Here is a 22,845-nt window from a genome sequence, read left to right on the forward strand (position 1 = left end):
TAAATGTCTTTATATGTGGAGAATTGGAATTTGATTCAGTTTCCCTTGCATGAATCAGTATTTAGACAAATGTGCAGCATTGCAGATTTGATATCCAGTGAACACAGCACGAGCAGGGTTTTTGAAGTCATACATGTTGAATAAAATAATCATAACAAACAATATTCACTAGCTGTGGTCAGATATCCACTTCGATCATAACACTGACATAGACACTGACTTTTTAATAAAAGTCTCATGTGTGCACTCACAGACCTACAGTATCAGTTATTTCTCTACTCCATCTCCTTTCTGGAATCTGATATAGTTAACGCCGGTCAGGGCAGAGCCAGAGAAATAATAACAAAAAAACCCACAAACGAATCGTCACGTGAAGAGACTGCGGCAAAGGCTTTAAAACATTTGCGAGGACGGCAGGATCTAGCATCACCTTTTATGCCATGAAAGAGCGGTGCCATTCAAATGGCTCCTTTGGAGTGATGTGATGGCTGCCTCTAAAGGGTGGACGATTGTGTCGGCCTCCGCCCAGAAGAGGCGGCCGTGCCTCCATCTCTGCTGCTCTTGAAGATACGGGTATGGCCCTTTTGACAGGCTCGACCCTGGGAATCAGCGAGACTTCAAAAAACATAAAACACCGCTTGAACGCTGCCTGGGAAAGTCTGTTGCCAAGCACCGTTTCCCTCTCGGCGCAGAGATTAGAGACGCAGACGAGGGGAAACACTGGTGCTTTCAGATGCTTTTCTGTCTCCTTGTCAAGCATGCCTGTAACATATTGTACTGTCAAGGGTATGATGTGCTGCTAATACCAATGCAGAAAAACTCACTACTGTACGCAAATAAAACCTTTCACCAATGATGCCAAAATCTATATTTTACAGTACATTCACAATGCAGAGCAAATGTTACCCTATATTTGTTTAAAAGTAACAATAACAGTGAGAAATAATTCATCACGGTATCTTAAATCTCCTGGCTGAGTACTGAAGCTTTTTGACGTTTTCAGTTGGATGTTTTTGCAGTGAGTCCATTTGCTTCTGAAGGGGTCATTTATCCAGCGGCCTCCCCTCCGCTGGTGACTAAGTGTGGAGCGGACTGTGTGCCGTGTCTGTGGGTGTGGCTGTGGCCAGAAGCCCCTACAGCCAGCCATACATCATCAGATATTGATACGGTTCCACCACAGTGCCATGGCTGACATTTGATTCATAGCCCTGGGTGCTCTTTTTGAATTTCTAACCGTCAACAAGGGATCATGGGAAATGCCAATGTTGTGTTTGTTTGTGGCGCCCCAATGACATGTGGGAGAATGGTGAGAATAATGGAGCGGTTTGGACAGGTAACCTAATCTAATCTAATCACTCCCTTTGGTGTGAGCCTGTAGGCATATAGACAAAATGTGATAAAATATGAGATAATATCAATTTTTATTTAGATTTAAGTTGTGTTAATCGCTTAGATTAACTGGTTTCCTGTTTCCGGGATAATTTAAATGTTTGCTTGCTCTTCATCTCATTAACTTATTCTTTTCCCAGTACCTTTTTCCACAATATCCAAATTGATACTTTCAACAGAGATAAAGTTAAAGCCTTTCATTGTACAACGAGATACAGAGTGCAACTCTGTCCCAGTGTGCAAAAACTGATGAAGTGAGATGGCACACTCCTGAGCTACTGCTATCATCAGCTCCGAAAAAAACCCAATGTGTTCCATTATATTTTACAGCTAGATTCACTACTAGCCCAACTTGGCTGTGAGCCAGTGTGAGATTATATGATCAATGTTATGTGAAATCACATTACTTATTTCACTCAATTCTTTCAGCTGGCAATATGAGGCTTTCTCCCAAAACCGTGATGTGTTTATCTGACAGTTGCTACAGTATACGTTTACACATGCCCTTTGGTGAAAATAGCGCAGCTTTTTTCTGCACTGATGAATGTGGATTTAACAGAGCATGATCCCTCTCACCGCCAACCGCTGTGCACACACACACAGGCACAATATAATATGCACTTCATAGCCCGCGGATGAAATGAATGCAAATAACCGCGTGAGAAAGGCTTTTGAGCATGCCAAAGAAATCAGTCTGCGGCCCCTGCTCTCTTAACATTTACTAAAAATCCATCACGTGGCGTTTGCAGAGTTAGCACAACGCCAGAGAGACTGTAACGAATGCACATGGTTTCTTTTGTGCCCTTTTTCTTTTGCTTTCCGCGGAACCTTTCAAGTGCACACCCATACTTCATAAGCTCCTGCAGCAGGCCAGCAGAGAGAGCAGGAGAGGCATGACAATAGACTGAAAGGAGAGTCAATATCGTAAAAGAAAGGCAAAGAACACTGAAGGTCTGAACCTATTGTGTGTGTGTGTATGTGCGTTCAGTTTGTACTTTAAAGTCCTTTAGAAACGTACACACCACTCGCTGCTGTCTCATGTGCCAGACACTTTCTTTAATAAATGCGTGTCAAGCTACCAAGCGTTGTACAGGATATTTAACAAGCTGTTTTTTCCCTTCTGTTATGTGGGAGATTGAGCTGAATAATGTCAGAAAAACACAAATGAGTGGTTCACCTTAGGAAAGGGAGATCATCGTCTCGCCACCTCCACAATCTGTGGACGCATCGTCCTTAAGCGCTTTAATAACAGTACTGAGAGAAAGCGCTGAATGTCAGCTCTTGTGTGAAGTAGCTGTCACATCTAGACACGCCAAAGCTGTAGAAGTCTTTCTATCAGAGCGGAAGATGCTTGACATTAGGGTTGTGGAGGAAAGTGACAAAAGGAGAAAAGGGTAGAATGTTGTGCATACATACATGCCTATGGATGACAGCAGAGCCCATGCATATTGTATAGGTATGTGTGCGTTCGCTCATGCATAACTCTATGAGTGCCACCTGATTATGGCCCGAAGCGTTGGAGATTCAGAAAACTGACATGAGGTAATGCAGCATGTCACAATGCTCAATGCTGAAATTTCACGCAGCAGTATGTGGTTACAATTACACAGAAGACTAAACCTCAACAACTAATGCATGCATCTAATCTGTTAAAACCATTCACCTCCAACATTCATTTTACTTTTAGGCTTGTAAATGGTTTAGTCAGTTTAATATTACGTTACATAAATTCTGTAATATCTTTGCATTTGAAGTGGATTCAAATTGTCGTCTAGCAACGTACGCAAGTTTAACAAGAAACAGGACATGTGGAATCCAGTAATGCTGTTTGCATCTCATTGATATTATGTTGTATCTGAGCTTTAATAAGTAACTGCTAACGCTAACATTGCTAAATCCCACTAATAGCATTCAATTACCCAATATTACACAGCAATAGAAGAAGAAGGGGTAGTCACATTTAAATGTAAGTAAGCTAAGCTACTTTTAATACTGCGCCCTGGTGCTGGGTGGAAAGCTATAATTCAGATTTTCGCGTCTTTTTTATTAAAACATGTTTTGGCTGCACTATAAGCTGACATGTATATTGTAGTTTTAAACTATACTTGCTGTTACCACAGTAACCATGGGTGTTGCCAAATCAATCTTAACTGAAATGTTCAGAATTACAACTTCAATAGTTATATCACTTCCATTTGATCCCCCCTGTATTTATTTAAATTCTGATATTACGTTTTTCCATTTCCCTTTCCTATCCTATACTGTTGTACATACCTCTATATTGCATGTGAACCTCTAAAGCAGGGGGGCCAAACTCAATTTCATCACGGGCCACATCAGCATTATGGTTGCACTCAAAGGGGCGGTTGTAACTTTAAGACTATATAAAAATACATATACAAATATTTAATATATATAAAATAATGTATTATATCACATTATTGCCTCTGCATTGGATTATTATCGGATAGGATAATAACTTCATAATAACTACATCTGAAAGCAGAAGTCTAGGGCAAATAATTGCAAGTCTCTTCCGTGAGAATGTCACAAAATGATTTAAAAAGAAAAGCCACATTTTGAAAAAAAAATCTAATTCTGAGAAAAAAAGTCAACTTTGAGATGCATTGTGGGACATGTAGTTTATGGGCAACGTGCTTCTGTAAAGTAGCATGTAACCGTATAATAAACATATTATATTCTTTGCAAGCTCTTATGGGGCCACATAAAATGAAGTCGCGGGCCGGATTTGGCCCCCGGGCCTTGAGTTTGACACCCCTGCTCTAAAGTAACATTCTGGCCTGTTTTGAGTGGACTTTGGTTCACCGTCTTATGTGCATAAAACACTTCTTGTCGACCTATATGCGCCTGTCAACAACCGGGGTGTTTCATTTCTCCATCAGCAGGAACACCAAGTTCATTATCGTGCACAGGAGAGTGCAACACGGGCCTTTAAATCCAGCCAGGGTGCAGATGCAGGAAACAGGGCGGGGGGAATGGATTTGTTATGTACCTGCTGAAGTACAACCAGGTGCTAACGCAATGGTGGACATTTTTTAAAAGGCAGAGCATGTGCATTCTGCACTAGCAGTGAAAGTTATATGCAACCGTGAGGACATCTCTACCTTTGCTATTAGTAATGTATCACCTTTTTACCAGATGTGATGGATAAGTACAATCAACTGGGTCAAACTTTTCTTAGTCTAAAAGCTTAAAAGTCACAGGGACTGAAATCTTCTCCTCTCAGCCTCTGACTAAAGCATATGTTAACTATTCATGCTGTGAGCCGTGGAATTTTCTTTCCCAATTTCCAAATAATACAATCTGTTGAAGCTTTATCACTCGCTCTGTGAAGCCAATCGAATGTCTAATCTGCACATCTACCCAGAATACTTTGTTCTAAAGTTCACGATGCTGAGATATATTGAAGCTGTGTGTAGGAGCCACCTCTGTGATGGTTTGATTTATTGGTACAAATGTGCTAAGGCCATGATTTGCTCCAGCCTCCAGGAAGGCTCTTATTTGATCGGCTAAGTGCTTTGCGCGGAGACGCGCCGTCGGGTGAAGATATTATGACTCATGGCCACCCTGCCTTTCATCTGTATGCAGAGTTCAGCACTTCCTGTATCGGAGGGAAAGATGTGCCATCAAAAGGTCGCCCTAGAAACATCCCTCTGTGACAATGACAATGGAGACGGTATTAACAGGCGACTTCGGGGCCCGCCTCTCAAATTAAGAGGTGACGCCGGTGACCCGAATCAGCAATTCAGCTGTTCTGGAAGCAGTTGTTGCTGCAGAAAGAAAATAAATTCAGCTGATAATGTCAGTGAAAGTAAGAAGTTCAGTAAGGGTTCAGCTGCATGTATTTTGTGAATTCACACTCCTCTAATTTGGCAAGGGGAACTCGGGCAGGGAGAAATGCTGCCCAACTGAGTAAATACTATGAAATATTGCACCTATTTTCCTGCAGGTTCATACACACACGCCTTATCACATTTACAAAATATGTGAGGAAAAATAACACGGGGGGGGGAAACCATCATATAAACATTATGCGTTCCATATATGACCTCTGTGTTTCCTCTCATTGCCCGGTGGGATAACATAAAAATACATGAAGACGTAGGAAGGGGCTCCATCCATAACCCAGCGGACAGTGGTTCCAGGCACAACGCAGGCCTTAACTAGCTGCCTGCTTCATGGGCAGGTAGGTTGAAATATGAGGGCTGTGGACATGAGGTCTTCCCAGAATGCTAAACTCCCCCTCTCTCCCCCCGCTGTGCCCTGCAACCAATCTGACGCCTAATTAATCCTGAAGGTCTTTTGTTCCGCTGAGGTTTTCCTCTCTTTCCCCCCACTGCACTCCATCCATCCTCACCTCCCTTGCTCCCCCCCCAGCCTGCCTCTCATCCTTCCCCCTGCCAGCTTGTCCCCCCCCCCTTCTCAACCACACACCTACGCACACATTCTCTCTGATACATACACCGTATTCCAGTCTCTCCCGTTTTGTCCCCCCCCCGGGGAGGCGTGGTGCGGCCCCAGAGAGCAGGACAGAGTTAACAGATTTTTTGCTTTTCCTTTTTTTTTTCATCCACGGGGTAATTTAGTCGAGCCAAAAATGTACGACTGTTACATGTATTCCCAGTATTCAACTAATTATGGTCATATGGGAAATTTTCATGGTTTTCACTATGCAGGAATGCAACAATGTGGATACAGTTTAGACAGTAAAGCAGCAGTATAGTGTAAAGATTAATACAGCGTTGTGAAATGGTTCAGGATTTATTCCTTTAAGAATAGTTCAGCATTTTCGGAAGGATTCTAATTTGTTTTTGTCAAGAGTAAGATGAGAAGACTGATACATATTCATGTTATTAAAGAGCAACTTGCAGGGTTTTTTTTTTTTACTAGATTTATGCTTAACCTTGCCTGACAATTACAATTAAAAAAGTTAATGCAGGATTTGATATGTTTTACGAGACCGAAGGGCAGGAATTCAGAGGGGAAAGGAGCCGTTTTGAGCTCTGCTACTAAAAACTGCTTTTTTTTTAACGTCATACGTCAAACGCGTCATATTACGTCACATGGGGGAGCAACTTTCTCGGACTCCTTCTCTGCCCAATCCGCAGTAGTAGTTTGTAGTTGGTTTGAGCGGTTTGTTATGGATCAGTATCAACAGTCCTGCCAGTAACGTTACTATATTATCAATACTACTTTAGTTATAGCCTGATATATGATCGCTAACTTTACAATGTTGTGATGTGACCGATGTTAGCTGCTCCTGGTCTCTTGGACGCCTAGCAGGCTCATAATTATAAGGTTGTGGTCCGTCAAATGCATACGAATATACATTTTCAACCTCTTCTGTGTCAAAACTAGCATTGTGAACCATGTTTATTAATACGTTAGACCGGCCGCTCTCCTTCATGTGACGTCACACGCGGGTGGTCTTTTTTTATGCGGAAGTAAAAATGTCTTACAAAAACGAAGCCAGATGTCACTGTAGTGTATATTTATTAGGGCTGTCAAACGATTACAATTTTTAATCAGATTAATCACAGCTTAAAAATTAATTAATCATGATTAATCACCATTCGAACTATGTCCAAAATATGCCATTTATTTATGTATATTGTTGTGGGAATGGAAAGATAAATGAAAGAAAGCGGATATATCCATTTAACATACAGTAGGCCTATCTATGTTTATTATAACATTTTTCTGCGTGTCAAAATGAAAGACAACCCACACACCTATCAATCATCAAACCGTGGGGTCTTAATTCATTACGTGTTGATTTTTATCAACGGGGGAGTACTTCAGGAAAGTCGACAGAGGGGGGGGGGGGGGGGCGGCGGCGGCGGCTAGTGGAGTACTTCGTGACCACAGAGTGTGAACGTTGTGATCAGCTGTTTTAGCGCAGTTCTCCAGTGAAGGGGGGGGGAGTCTCTCTCCGCCGCCTGTTAGCCTAGTTTTGGCACAATTCCGTTGTACAGACCGACGTTAACAGCAGCCCTGTCTGTGCACACGGAGACCGACTCTGTCGTCCGGTGATCTAACCGCCTTCTGGAAAAGCTTCACAAGTACGTCGGTACGCAAATGCGCTTTGTGACACAAGTGACGGTACGCATTTCAGATTACGCACATAACCTGCGTACCAGTTATGTGCACCCCTGTACTACAGCAAAAGTATTCTCCGTCGGGACTTCCTGCAACAACACCACGCCGTTATCAAAGATGTTCTATTGAGAAGACGATCACTACGTGACAAAAGTTTTCAAAACCGTGGCTACTGAAATCAATCTTACTAACTGCTGTCTGTGCAATTTACTCCGCGCTAGTTGGCAGACTTTATTTAGCTTACTTTAACATCATTTTTCATGGTGGGGCTAAGCCATTTCTTGGTATGGGTGTAGCCTACCCCAGCCATACCCTGGCGCTGCCACTGGTGGCACGTATGGGGCGGGCCATTCTGCACATGCGTTAAATGCGTTAAATATTTTAACGCAATTAATTCAAAAAATTAATTACCGCCGTTAACGCGATAATTTTGACAGCACTAATATTTATGTATATATATTTTTTTAATCCAGTGTATACATCATTTTCCTACACATTTATTCACTGGGGTCTCTAACCTGCAAGTTGCTCTTCAAGCAAAATATAAGGCTTCAACTAGCGGCTAGCATTTAGCTTAGCATTAAAGGGGCCCTATAATGCTACTTTTTTAGGTCGATATTTGTATTTTGTGCCTCTAGTCTAATGTGTCATGTTTCCATGCTTTAATGAGAAAAAAGCTCTTTATTTTTCTCATACTGCCTGCACCTCTTTTCACCCTCTGTCTGAAAACAGAGCCCAGTCTGCTCTGATTGGTTAGCTGGCCCACTCTGTTGTGATTGGTCAACCGCGTAGAGATGTTCTGCCCATTATCCTATCACGTACAATGTGTCCCAACGCATACTACCAAAATTGATGCAACGGTGAATATTTTAGCATAACAGCCGTACAAAAACACACACCATGGCTGATTCCATCCGGAGCATATCAGCAACACATGTCATGTTGCCTCAGCTATGGAGGCGAGGGGAGGAGACCCTCGGGGAAACATCTGAGGTTTGGCGGCCCTGAGGGTCCATGTGATCAGCCAGGCATGTGAGTGTGTGCACGGGGACAGTCACTGGCGAGGGATGTGTGTATGTCTGTGTAGGACTGATATTTTCTGCATTTGGTTTTGGGGAAATAATATGGTTTCATTCTGTTGTGGAAATGAACTTTTAGCAGCTAAGATGCCTAAAATATTCAGGAAGACTTGAAACATCAATGCAATATTTTCAACCAGTTCCAATTCAAGATGAACTTTTAATTATCCAAAGGCAATCTGCTATAATATTTTTAAAGTAATGTATTCGTAACAAACTCATTTTCACTCTGTGACACTTCAGACAACACTCCACTCCCCTCAAAACAAAAGGTGCTGTAGATTATAATTCAAATAAAAGTAAAATGTATGAAGATTATTTATGACTATATGCCGCATAGCTAATGTTTAAAAACGATTTTGAGTTGATTCCCAACAGTTCCAGAAACGATGGAACAAGAGGAACTGATTTCACAAAGTAAACCAGGAACTAATATCTTTGGCATATTTGAAAATTACAACTGCTCTTGAATCGTTACTTTTACACACGAGACAACAACTTATTAGAGTAGTTATTGTCTTTAGATATACTGTTATCTTTTTTAATGTAATACCTAAACATAAATGTACAGGCAGAAGGGAAACCTAAAACTCCATGAACTGCTGAGTGTTTAATGGTTATTCCTTGAAGTTGCCAACCATGATGTCTTTGCCCTGACAAATTCAGCTCGGTTTTCCCGTATCTAAAAATGCTAGTCCAGGAGAGGGGACTTTTTTTGGGTAACTACGAATATCATACAAAAACTTAAATTAGTCACAGGTTCCTCCAGTTGAGTTCGCAAATTCCTAAAAAGATTCTTGGTCCCCTTTGGTGGAAAAAGCATATGAAAGACTTTCAGTCCTCTGAGACCGAATGCCAAGAGAGATGAATGAGATATCAGACTAAGTCTCAGCTGATTGTGATATGATCAATATTATGCAGTTGATGGCATATTTACGGCTTATTTCTACCACACTGTCCACTACACCTAATCCCTTTTTTCCTGCTTTGTGTGTGAAATGTCAGTTCTTGTATTCCAGTAATAAATATTGTTTTGACAGCTTTCTTATCCCTAACAAGAGCACAGTATACAGAGCACTTTAAAGACAAGTACTCGTGTAAAATAGCTGTAGATAAAAAAGCAAATTTTGTGCCGGTTGGGGCAGTTGTGTTAAGTTTTACAACAGTACTTTGGTGCCCCATCTGTTCCTCTGCGTACTGTATGTCAGCACGATGGCTTCATGAACAATCTGATCTCCCAGATGTGATGCGTGCTGATTTGGGCGTGTGCACGTCTCCATTCTGCGTGTATGACAGCACGGTCCATTGCTCCAGGCTGGAAGGTCATTTAAAGGCCAGACATCCAGACCTCTCCTCTCCTCCCCCTCCCCTTCCCCTCTCTCCTGCCTGAGAGCCTGAGATAAACCTACACATGCCAGCCACACAGGACCAATAGTCATGATTTATCGGAAGCCATTTGGTACCTGAACGCCTATGAAATTGTAATGAACTTGATTATGCTTTTAATGAAGTGTGAGAGGTTCTTCAGAAACGATTATAGCCGTGCTCCGGCTCACAGCTAGAGGCTATGGAGGGGAAAGGAGGAGGGAGAAAAGAGGGGAATTGAGGACTGTCACAAACGATGAAGACTTTGTAGGATGGTGTAGGGCGCGCAGGGGTGCAGAAAGGAGCGCCACGCTTCTTTGGAATAGATTACAGGGGCGTTCACTGTGTATCAGAGGTGACATGACCTGACCAACCCCATTTCATTTCCTCCATGCCAAGGGATTTTCCCTCAAAGCTGCATGCTGACGCAGTACATTAGACTCAACAGCCTGCAGTCTCATAGGTCATATTTTGCATACATATTAGACAGTGGAGGATGATTCTAACCTTTCCATGTACAGGGTGCTCCCATTCAGACCGGGAAACATTATTGTTCAGTAATTTCACACACAAATCTCCACTGCTTCTTCTTTAAATACCACATGATGAGGTAAGTGGCTGCTGAAAGGGCAGACAGTCCAGACACAAACAGTGGCTTTTTGCTCACATTATTATTGTGCTATAAGTGACACATTGTAATGAGATACTTTATGGATGCACAAAAAGGAATTCCCTACTCGCTCTCATTTACCAAAGGTCAAGATATCGAGATAACAGCAACTCCTGCCAGTTTTACTTATATAATCCAATTTATTACAAACAGGATATTATTTGCATATTTTGGCACATAAGTTACATTCATATTTAGAAATTGTGTTCTGGGCTGCAACTACATTATCAAGATAGTCCAAGTAAAACCAGATGAAAAACATTGGTACTCTATCTATATTCTAGCGTTACATAGTGATGTGACTATGTTACAGAAGTAAACAAAGGAGTCCAGTTTAGGCATATCAGGCACGGGGGAGTGTGTGGGAGAGACATTTTGGGATTTTAGCCTCTGCAGACCATTTACATTTAAAATTAAAATGTTGACTAACTAGTAACTTTTTTTCCCTTCAGACTGAAGACAGGAGAATCATTTAACAATGTAAAACATCAATCTAGAAATATTTAACAGCAAGTGTTTTGTTTGGCTGCGTTAGTAGAAACTGTTGAATGCAGATGTTACGCCTGTTTGCACTGCACCACTTTGTAGTGACAGCCACAGCTGACCCTGTGGGTACAGTCTGCTGTGGTGGCTGTCACTTAGTGTGTATCTGCCGTCACTGTCCACATGCCCAGACTGTAACACTATCTGCAAGGACTCCGAAGCTGTTAATCAACTCCTCTCTAATGTGTTGTTTACACCTCTCCCTATCTCTCTTTCTCCCTATCTCTCCGACTTGCCGTATTTCTATCTAAGACAGGGTGCTCGGATGGGCCATCGCTGTCACTAATTTGTTGTGGCAATATTAATTAATGATCAGCCTGTCACAGCTGTTTATATTGAGACAGATTAGAAGTGGGAGAGATTAGACAAAGAAAACAATCTGCGAGGGGCTCAGCGGCTGACAGGGGTCACCTTCACGTGTCTGAAATCATATTCAATTTGCCGAGGCGGAGGCAGGGAAATTACTGCTCTTGACCAGTCTGTATCCCTCTCTCTATCTGCAATGGTTCACATTAGGAGATAACTAAATCAAATTTGAACCGCAAAAAACGAAAAAGAGAATTTAGAGTCGTATTTGATCTCATCTGAAATGATGAGAAATGAAAAGACTTAGTAGTGTTTTTAATACCCACGCTGGCTTTTCCATGCTTTCTCTTCTCCATTAACCCTCATGTTCCTTCTGTTCAGCCACAAAACGCATTTCCCTTTTCAAATGGATGTTAATCCGAGGTGGCAGAGCGCGTCCTGACCACTGACCTCAGTACTGTCATTCCGAGCGGACATGCTGACTCTGAGCCTTCCCACCGCCACACACAAGTCTCAGGCTCAGTTGACTTGGCAACGACACAGTGCATTGTGGCGGCGCGGGGAGATTAAGTGGCCAATCAACGCCAGAACAGCGGTGTAATCATTCCACTTGGTAAAATGGATGTCAGGATTAGGCACTTTCTCACTTCACTGTGTTGGCTTTAATAGGGCAAAGACATTTTCCGGTAACTAAAGTGCGGCAGTTCGATTAAAGAACAGCTTCTTACTGACTGGTTAATAATCAATTCTTAAAGTTATGTTTGGAGGCCGATTAAACCATAATGCCAGGGACTATATAAACACATTGGGAGAGGATGGGAGGTCAGAAAAGGGTTGGAGTATTATATAATAAGGGTAAGCAGTCTCACTTTTTAAGATATATCACATTTGTACTTTATTTGACATTTAATAATTTTAAGATAAATAAAAAAAACAATACAATTGTAAAATGATAATATGAGGTAGCAACCCTACCTACTAGAAATACAACAACAAATATGTGTTGTAATGGAATACCACCAAAATGACTTTTGAATATATACGAAGAATGTCATTATTAATATCTTTACAGATAGTAAACATATCACTGAATGGTCACTAGTAACTACCCAAACATATGATGAAATGATATCTGCTATTAGATACTGCTATGTTATGTTTAGACATTAACTCTTAGCCAAAGAGCTTTGTAGCCTTAACATACAGACAGCTCTCACTATGGATATGAATAAGTAAAGTCAGCGTAAGGCGAGAGATCTCTGCAGAATACTTTCCCATTTGATTTCCCTGGATAAATAAAAGGTTAAATGAAGGAATACAATAAATAAAGTCCTTGCTGGAGGATAAATAGCTATGTGATGTCAAGCAGACTGTGGCCCGATGCCTCATTTCTGATATGATTGTTAAAAGTGTCTGATAGACATGTGTGTAGGAGGGATGGAGAAAGTGGAGGCTACATGACTGCAGGAGAGAGGCTGTGTGGATGATGCGCACTAGTATGCTTGTCTTGTCCCTCCTGCTTTGTTATTCCTTAGTATGTATTTGAGGCAGAATACAGCACCGTGCAGTTCCCCTGAGTTTAAATATTTCATTTGGGAGATGAATTCTGGAGCTACCAGCCTTGCTGTTCAACTCAAAGTTTGAAGGACTATGATGCTCCTAATTCTTATGTTCCACTGTGTTGAGTTAATGCAATACCTCCATATTACAGTCCTGGCTCCCACTACCTATTATTATTTCCCTCCATCAATATATTCAGGCCTTTTTCTCTGGTTTCTTACTTTCAAATTAAGAAAGTAGTACTAGGGTCGAAACAGAAAGGAAATATGAATAATTTGTCAAAGAATGACACAAAGAAAGGGTCAGGAGAGGGGTTAATGCGATATAGCGTGTGGGGCCATTAACATCTCCTCCTCCACAAAGCTTTTCTCTGCAACAGGTACAGCCAGAGGGAAGAGAGGGTGAAGAAGGTGGCACACATCGTTTGGAATACCACCATAACATTTGCATTACCCACAGGCTGCAGCTGGCAACCACCCCCACATTTACACTTCACATGTGCAGTAGTCAACCACTGCCCATGCAATCAGTGCTTGGCAGGAAGATTGGCTCGCATGCAAACATCGAAAGAGTGCTTTTGAGCTTGAGGGTTTTTAAAGTCCCATTACGCAATGGTTCAGACATGTAACCCATCGTAGCCACCAACACATGCCTGGCCACATGTGTATTTCCACATGCATGCATATTGTGCGCTTTTTCTCCTTTACCAATACAAAATAAAACGCCTCTCCAGCCTGGCAGACGGCACGGCTGACTTTCAAGAAATTCCACAAGCGAGTGCTTTCTGGAACTAAACGTGTGCAGCAAATCCTCTTAAAATCCTTTTAGATACCGTGGCAGCAGGGAGAAAACGAAAAAGTTTCTCCAAGGCAAACGTGCAGGTTTGTTGGGTTGATGTCGCGCTCTGGGGAAGGACATTCTCGCCAGTTTATTTCTTCAAGGCTGGAGAGGAATGTTAATACGACACATACCCTACAGGATGCGCAGAAGCACAATATGATGGCGTGTGAGTTGACACAAGGCTTAAAGGAGAGACAAACGACACTTTGGATGTGTGCGGCTTCAACTAACCATTCGAGAATGTGGGGTTGTACACATTTCTTTGTTATATTAGGACACAATAGGAACCATGTCAGTGTTTCCCACAGATTTGAAATATACTTGGGGGGGTGGTAGTAGCGGGGGGGGTGGGGTGGGGGGGGGGGGGGGGGGGGGGGGGGGGGGGGGGGGGTGATGTGCAACAACATTAACATTAACCTTTCTGTTGGTCGCTTGTTAGCAGACCCTTCACGCGATGGCAGAGCAAACAGGTACAGGCAGGGCCCATAGTGATAGCCCTATAGTTGAAATCTACTACCCACAAATTAACATATGGACATGGGTTACTATTTAAAAAAAAAAGAAAGGTAAATGTATTTAGGAACCTATCAATGGGATTTTAAGTGGGGGTGGACCTCAAATCCTCTAGGGGGGTCCGGGGGCATGCTCCCCCGGTAAGATTTATTTTTAAATGTTGGAGTTAAATGCATCAATCTGGTGCATTTTGAGGGGACAATAAAGAGACTAGATATATGGGAACACCTATATGAGACGGAACTGTATACATTTCAATAATCATAAAATCATGGCCATAACCAATAACATATCCAATATGAAAAAACCCTGACACCCTCAAATGGAAATATGTGTTTACATAAATGGTGACCAAACCGTTTGAGACCCACTGAGAACTTAGACTAAGTTAACTATCTAAACACTCAAAGTCCTTTACCTCACCTGAGCTGAGGTTATCCCGAGCTTGAATGACACACAGAGACCAATCAAGGGCTTTGATTTATGATCTGTATGACAGTGGCCATGTCGGCAGGCCACATCATGTAGACAGCCAGTCACCCTGTGTGAGGCAGGCCACTTAACAGGCCAGGCCATCGGGAAACCTCCCGGTCCTCCCGATGGCCAGTCCGGGACTGGGTACAGGAGGCGTAGAGCGAGGAATCATTGTCCACAAGTTAATCGATCGCAGATGGCGTCGTGGTCACGGACGAATAATACAAAAAAAAAAACGAAATGGGTCGCAAAATATACTTGGGCGGCCGTTAATATACCTGGGCAGCCCGCCCAAGTATAGTCTGTGTGTGGGAAACCCTGCATGTACAGTTTCATGTTGAGCTTCCAAAATGCCAGAGACCTGTAAATCATGGATTTGAGGTTCTACTCTATGCAAACAATAGTAAACATCTAAAACCAGTGTGACTATCTACTCAGCAGTTTTTCTTCAGCTGAAATTAAGTTTGAAATGGCTGTCAACAAGAGCCAGCATATCCAGCCTCTATGTCTTTAGGCTCTCCAATTTCATCAAGTTTCTCAAAACTAGTTTCCTGGCTCTGATTGCTATTTACATATTTGGGTAAATGAGCATGGGATTGGGCTCGGTGGTTTGTTTGACGATTTGCTCTTTGCTTTTCTATCTCCTTTGGGCAACAGATTGGATTAATGTTTGTAGACACTGTGATGCCACACATGAGGAAACAGGAGATCTTGCAAAATTACAAAACTCTCCCAATTACAGCTCTACAAACACATACAAACTAGGGGGAAAGCTCATTTGGGTGGCGATGCAGATGTTTCTTGTGTCAGAGGCACAAGGACAATAATGAGCTTCATTTACATGCTTTTCTATTTTAATAGACCAACAAACAGATCATGTTTACTCAAGACCCGGGCGTTGCAGAACACACTAAGAAAAAAATGAACCTAAACACACATGCATTGTGACCTGTAATATAATATATGCTCTATCTTTTGAGGCACATGCCAGCTTGCTTACATAGATCTTTATCCTCTCTGCCACCATTTCTCCTTCCATCCCCACTCTTTTAAGCTCTTATTTCCTTTCCTCCTTAATTACTTGTTAGAAGGTGTTTGGCTTTTCGCTGCACGCCTGCTGTTTTGGTCATTACAGGCCCCTGTAGGAAGTAAAGTAGCTGCCAGAGAAGCTTAGCATAAAACAGGCGCTGAGGTGTCTGTACTCACCTGGGGTAAATGAGGGCAGCTCTTTCTGCTGGCTTTGAGGCCTGTCGTCCCCTCAGGGGCCGTCCTGATGTTGAAGAGGGCCTGAAGAGCACACTGGGCCGCCTGGGTCTTGGCCATCTTCTTGCTGCGCCCACAGCCCTCGAAAATCCGCCCATCCACACGCACAGCCATCACAAAGCTACGCAGCCGCTTGCCTTCGGCCCGCTCAGAGAGGCAGGCGTAGCGCAGGCCCGGCCGGAGCTCGTTGAGCATGGCTACGGGGCTCTTAGGAGCCTCTTGCTCTGGAACAATCCCACCAAGCCTCTGCTGAGCCTGCACCATCAGGTCCAAGGTGTGTCGGAGCAACCGTCCATGTCTCAGTAGCTCACTTGATAGAAGCTCGCTCTCTGCTGCCGAGTTGCAGAACGAGAGGCCGTCGGAGCACGCAGAAGACTCAAATTCCTTGAAGAGTGTCTCAGGGAAGTCTGCCTGATCTGAGGTGAAGTCAGCCGAAGGGTTTGAAATGTTTCCCATGGCCAGGTGGGCCTGAGGAGCGTTAGGAAACTGGATGAAGGACTTGAGGGCCAGCTCTGCAGCCCTCATCTTAGCTTTCTTCTTTGTGGGGCCCGTGCCTTCGAAAGTCAGCCCGTTCACCTCCACAGCGATGGAGAAGACGGGAGCATGGACCGGGCCGGTCTGAGACACCATGCGGTACTGTAGGCCCGGCTTCAGCTCATTGAGCTGCACCAAAGCATTTTTCGGTGCTTCAGACCAGGAAAGTTTCTTGTAGATGAGGCGGAGTTGACACAAGTGTCCGTTGTTGTCCTCCTCCAGCGGCCGTTTCCTCTTCAGACCGGAGCTCCCACTTCTCGCTGAGTCGGAGCAGAAAATGGACTGGCACTCTGCCGATCCTATGGAGCGATCCTCCAGGTTACCAATATTGCGGTTCTCCTTCACCTCGGCACTGCTGGTACCTGCAGTCAAATGAGAAAATGTAACAAGTGATACCAAATAGAGAGAGAGAGAGAATTCATAACTGTGTGACACACATTTATCCTGGCTGAACAATATGAATCAAGGAAAATCTCCCGGGCAAGATTGAGCCACTCGATACACGATGAAATGGTAATGAACAAATCTATAATCATCTCCATGAGCCGAGCCCACTTCGTACCACGGGGCGCTATCACGTTTAAGTGTTTTAAAATACAAATACAAATCCCCTAAAAATGGCGATGTTATCTGCCAAATCATTCTGTAATCTGCCTCTAAATTGGTTCTGAATCTGTGTTGCAAGTGAGAAACATTGGTCCCTGTGGCCAATGCAAAGCACCAATCCTATTTGTAATGGCTGTTGGGATCACATCGAGTGGCAGACATTCCAAGAAAGGATGAAATGTCTGGAGCCCGCTTTATTTCACACCGCTGTGATACGCTCTTCAAACCTAGTTACGGGGGAAGTGGCGGCGTATTGCATTTCTGATGGGAAATGAACAAAAATGGGGTGTTCGGATCTTGTCACAGGAATGTTAATGTTGGAATGGGAGACTGGGATCAAGTGCTGACATTCACTCATGAGGCAGATTGTAGATGATAGTGTGCGCAGGCGTGGATGTTCCTAATCTAATGGCTTATTTATCACAAACACTCAAATCTAATATTGAATAGCTCAAGATAATACAGATTTTAACACCCACGCTGACATCCGTGCTTAATCAAATAGCCCATTTCCCAAATAATTAATTACGTGGGTGACAGAGAGATCATTTGAATATTAGGCCTGCCACTGAGGGAGTTAGTGCAGCGTGGTGACAGAGAGGAAGAAAAGAGACGGCAGCTTACTTAAACTGTCCTCGTCCTCTGTGCTGCTGGTCCCAGGGCTTATGTACTTGAAGGGAGCGATCAATGATGACAGCATACTGACTTTTTCTGGAGGAGAGACAAGAGAGAGACACAGAGTCAACAAGAGGGCAGCGGCGGAGATGTTTTGATAGTTTTATCGATTATAGCGCAGATCAGAGTTGACCCAACACGGGGACAGAGGCGGAACGTGAGTGAGCACACACACACACACACACACACACACACACACACACACACACACACACACACACACACACACACACACACACACACACACACACACACACACACACACACACACACACACACACACAACACACACACACACACACACACACACACACACACACACACACACACACACACACACACCACACACACACACACACACACACACACACACACACACACACACACACACACACACACACACACACACACACACACACACACACACACACACACACACACACACACACACACACACACTTTCCCCACACACACACACACACTTTCCCTTTGTGCATAGACCACTACAATGCTAACATGAGGAAGCTAACAACGTATACACTCACAAAACATACATGGAAGGAAAACAACATATTTTTGGTAAGTAACATGGTAAAGCAGCGTTCAGTTATTATGCTCCAAATATCTGGAACAAACTCCCAGAAACCTGCAGGTCCGCTGCAACTCTGACTACTTTTAAATCCAGGCTGAAGACTTTTCTTTTTGTCGCTGCTTTTAATTGAACTATTCATATCTTAGACTGCACTGTAACTTTTATCCATGTACTTTTTCTTTTAATGTTTATTTTATTAGCTTTTCTTTTTAATGACTGATTTTAAATGCCATTTTCTTAATCTCTTTCATTTTTTGTAAAGCACTTTGAATTGCCTTGTGTTGAAAAGTGCTATATAAATAAACTTGCCTTGCCTTGCGTAACATACACTTTTAGCCTCATCCGAGAACATTCGCATTCTTATCATTTTATTTTTTCTAAGAGGTTTCACAAGTGCATTCACATGTCATATTCACCAAAATCTCTCTATTGAACACAACAATCAGGGTCCCAGAACTAATTTATTTTCAGTTTGTCAAGAGGTGTAAATTGGAGATGAATCAGACTTAAAACTTCTGAAGTCTGAGCCCCGCTGAAGGCTGTCTGTTCCACTACATTTGTATTCAAAAAGGTTTTACCAAAAAGTAAAAAGAGGAATATTCCACTGCGTAGCTTCAATTCCTGCTGTTGCAAAAACATTAATCAAATTCAGCAGAGTCTGTAGCGGTAATGGGTGATATTGAAAGAACAGCTGTCAATGACAGTGCTTTACAGTGAAGAAAAGAAATAGCAATGATTTAACATAAAGTTAGATGCTAATTAGTGTCATACTAGTGATAAGTCATTAGTCACAGAGATATTATAGCCTGGAGCAGTGGTTAAGCGGGTAGACAGTGCATGATTCATTTGATAGTTAAGGACCACTCTTTAATTCCAGACATACCACTGAGAACATTTAGACTATGAATGTGGCTTGTCCTTCACGTTACATTTTAGTTTGAACAGAATGTATTCAGGCATTTTAAATCTCACACACAGCACACACACACACACACACACACACACACACACACACACACACACACACACACACACCACACCACACACCACAACACAACACACACAGCGACACACACAACACCACACACACACACACAACACAGAACACACAACACACACAAACACACACAGCAACACACAGACACACACATCACACGACACACACCACACACACACACACACACACACAACACCACAATCCAAACACACTTCATGATTTGGTTATAAACTATCCCCCGTTATCAGTGCTACTTGTCAACAGTGGCTTTCTCCGCTCTCCCTGGGGCCTTGCTGCTTGTCCAGAGTTGTGGCGTGTTGTTTAGCAGTATGAAGCACTATTAGGGCCATCGCTTGGTCTGGTTGCACTCCATGCAGCGCTGAGCAGAATTGACAGACCAGTCTGGCTCCTTAATTACACCCCCTCTCTCTTCCTAACACCAGCTGATGATCAATAAAAGGGAGCGGGGTAAGGGAGAGGCAACGTGAGGGAGACAGTGGAGGTGGACAGATGTAACAGGAAGGAAAAAAGCAAGGGGAAGAAAATTAGGAGTTTATGTAGGTGGTTGGAAGGTTTAAGGGTGCGCCAGAGGTCAGGACCCCCTCCAAGCTCCCTGGCTATTCCACCACAATCACCAAGCAGAAGTCAGGCCTGAAGCAGCAGCAATTTCAGCGATTTAAAATGCTGCATTAACGGAGGTCACATTACAGTGCAATAAAAATGTTTTGATAAGAGTGCAAGGTTGTGAATGAGCTCCTGGTGCTTTCCTCACAGCACTACAGGCACTCAATGAGTCACTCCGACACACATGGATACACTCTAAACACTGATGCTGGAGCTGTGCGGGGCCTCGTGGGCCAACATCACAATACAAGCATTTCCATTCTGACCTAATTACGGACTAAAGCCCAACACAAGCAGCAATTTGGGCCTAAATGACTCCCTCGGCCAGCAGGGTCATTATCCAGACCATTTTCAAATCAGTCTATATTGTTTTTGAAGCCCCTGAAGCCCTATTTAGAGTACAAAAACATGGCTGGGGGTGTGTTTACAAAGTGGCAAAATTAGAGGTGTTGGTACAGTAGGGCTACTGCTTAGTACAGCATGGCTTAACTCATTCGTGCATTTGTAACTAAAATGTAATGCTGTGTGAAAGACACATGTTCACATCAAGCATGAAATTGCAGGCAATCAACACACAGGAGTCTAAACTTCCACACTGCAGACTGATATGACGTATGATGTATCGAGATGATCCTGTTTTACCTAAACCACCCACTCACCAGCTTCTGCCTAGCCAAAGCCCACTGGGTATTGAGATACTAAAGCTTCATGTGGCCAGATGTACACAGTATAATATATCAAGAGTATAAGCCCATTTTTTTTCAATATTGTAAAACCTGCACAACATGTTGCACATTTCTGCCCCTTTGAATATAGTATTGCCATATTGTATTACATTTTAGTGCAGGCAGTTTCTTAAATAACTATATTTCGTGTAAATATTGCCTTTATTTTTCATTTGTTTGAATAGTCTTAGCTTATATAATTGTACTATTTTTATAGTAAGCTTTCTTTCTGTGTCTCTTTATGCACGACTTATACCAAAGCAAATTCCTCGTATGCGTAAAACTACTTGGTAATAAAACTGATTTGGATTTCTCCACTCCAACCACACTTTCAATTGACAATTGAAATATCATCATGGTTTCAATAACTCCGATGCAGTGGTAAGCAGTGTGGTCGAGAGGTCATCCTCCAAATGCCACCTCTGAGCGTTTTCTGAGAGGTTTATGAAGTGCCGGCACAAACACGCTGCACTCTGATTTATAAGTGAGCTGTGTATAACGTCAAAGGCAGTTTGTGTTAGGAGTTCACAGTATGTAGTCTGATTGATTTTCACAGGGAGATACAGCATACGTTCAGCCTTTTAAATAAACAAATTCACCGCAAGAGCTCACAGTCTGATGCTGTAGGATAATAATAGAACTGGTTTGTTGTGAAACTCCAAGAAAAGATTTTATAGTGTAAACATTAAAGTTGTATTAACAGTATTCAGCAAATGAGCAATCCTAAATAACACTAATGAGTTTAATAAGGACATTTCCAGGAAATAATTATGTAAATTGATTCTAATTACAGGTTAAATTCAGAGGATCTAAGAAGACTGGCTCTATTCAAACCCTAGCAGATATTCATTAATTCCATTGTTTTAATTGTTTGTTTGGCATTAGAGAACTTACATTTTGCCATGTATAGCTGAACTACGAGTCTCTGTAGGTGACTAATCATTACATTGGAAATAACTCAATGTACCAGCTTGTTTTTCCTATAATCATTTCTAAACTAGGTAACATTTTTCTATGTAATTATTAGGAAAAAGCAAACTATTTAAAAGCTAATCTTTGAAACCATATGGAGAAAAGTATTACAATGTGTTAGTAGAACAATTCTCTCACTTTAAACTGCATATTTGAACTTTTAGGAGGTAGGATGGCATGGTATTAATAATCTAGATTGGAAATATTAATACATTGGGATTGTTAGCATTTATGGAAAAACCACGGGCGCCATTATAATAAAAATTGGTGGAAGGTTTCCATATTGGCCAGAGAAGAACCCCTAACATGTTGGAGTGTATGCAAATCACGGGGGTGGACTGGATACACATACTATTTTCATAATGGGAATGGATTTAGTGATTATCTGTGCTCTCCAGTGCCCTGTACAGGGTTTGTTTTGTGAATTTGTTGTGTTAAGATCATAGAACATTAGCCCACTCCGGTGACCTTGGTGACATGGACAAATTAGGTTACAATTACAATAACAATCTTCTCCGTTATTGCCTCACTTCAGAGCTGTCAGGAAAATGAACCACCAATCACTGCCGCTGATGTGGACATTGTTACCTCACATGCCCTTCACGGTACCTGTCACCATCCCTTCTTATTCAGCGGCCAGCCGAATGGATGAGACAATGCATGCCAATAGTTTCCGCTTGCTACGTCCTTCCCACACTGCACCAGGGCACAGTGAGGAGACCACGCTCATTTGTTTCCAGCGCACAAAGGCACAGCGGCAGCGGAGAGCCATGCTAGATAGGGAGAGGCTTGGCAGATGGCCATACACTCCTGATAGTGACAACGCTGGTGATGGTGTCAATTCACAATGAGCTGGAGAAGAGGCTCTTTCTTTCTCTCCCTGCACTTCCTGTATCAGTTCTGACTTCTGAGGAGAGGGTAATGAGCCCAATCAGATTTCCCCATGGCTCAGCAAAACCAATGGGTCAGATGAGCGACGGGAGACACTATTGAGACAG

General features: G+C 42.7%; 1 protein-coding gene across 2 annotated transcripts in view; it reads right to left on the reverse strand.

The window, feature by feature from the left end:
- Positions 1-22,845, reverse strand: part of adarb2 (adenosine deaminase RNA specific B2 (inactive)) — a 171,152-nt gene that overhangs the window by 36,663 nt on the left and 111,644 nt on the right. For both annotated transcript variants that reach the window (XM_034211939.1, XM_034211941.1), the window contains exons 2-3: positions 17,887-17,973; positions 16,066-17,018 (exon numbers count right to left, since the gene is read on the reverse strand). In XM_034211939.1, coding sequence (XP_034067830.1) covers positions 16,066-17,018; positions 17,887-17,973 — 1,040 coding nt within the window. The remainder of the gene's footprint in view (positions 1-16,065; positions 17,019-17,886; positions 17,974-22,845) is intronic.

Source organism: Gymnodraco acuticeps, unplaced genomic scaffold (genome assembly GCF_902827175.1).
Source record: "Gymnodraco acuticeps unplaced genomic scaffold, fGymAcu1.1, whole genome shotgun sequence".
Taxonomy (NCBI): Eukaryota; Metazoa; Chordata; class Actinopteri; order Perciformes; family Bathydraconidae; genus Gymnodraco; species Gymnodraco acuticeps.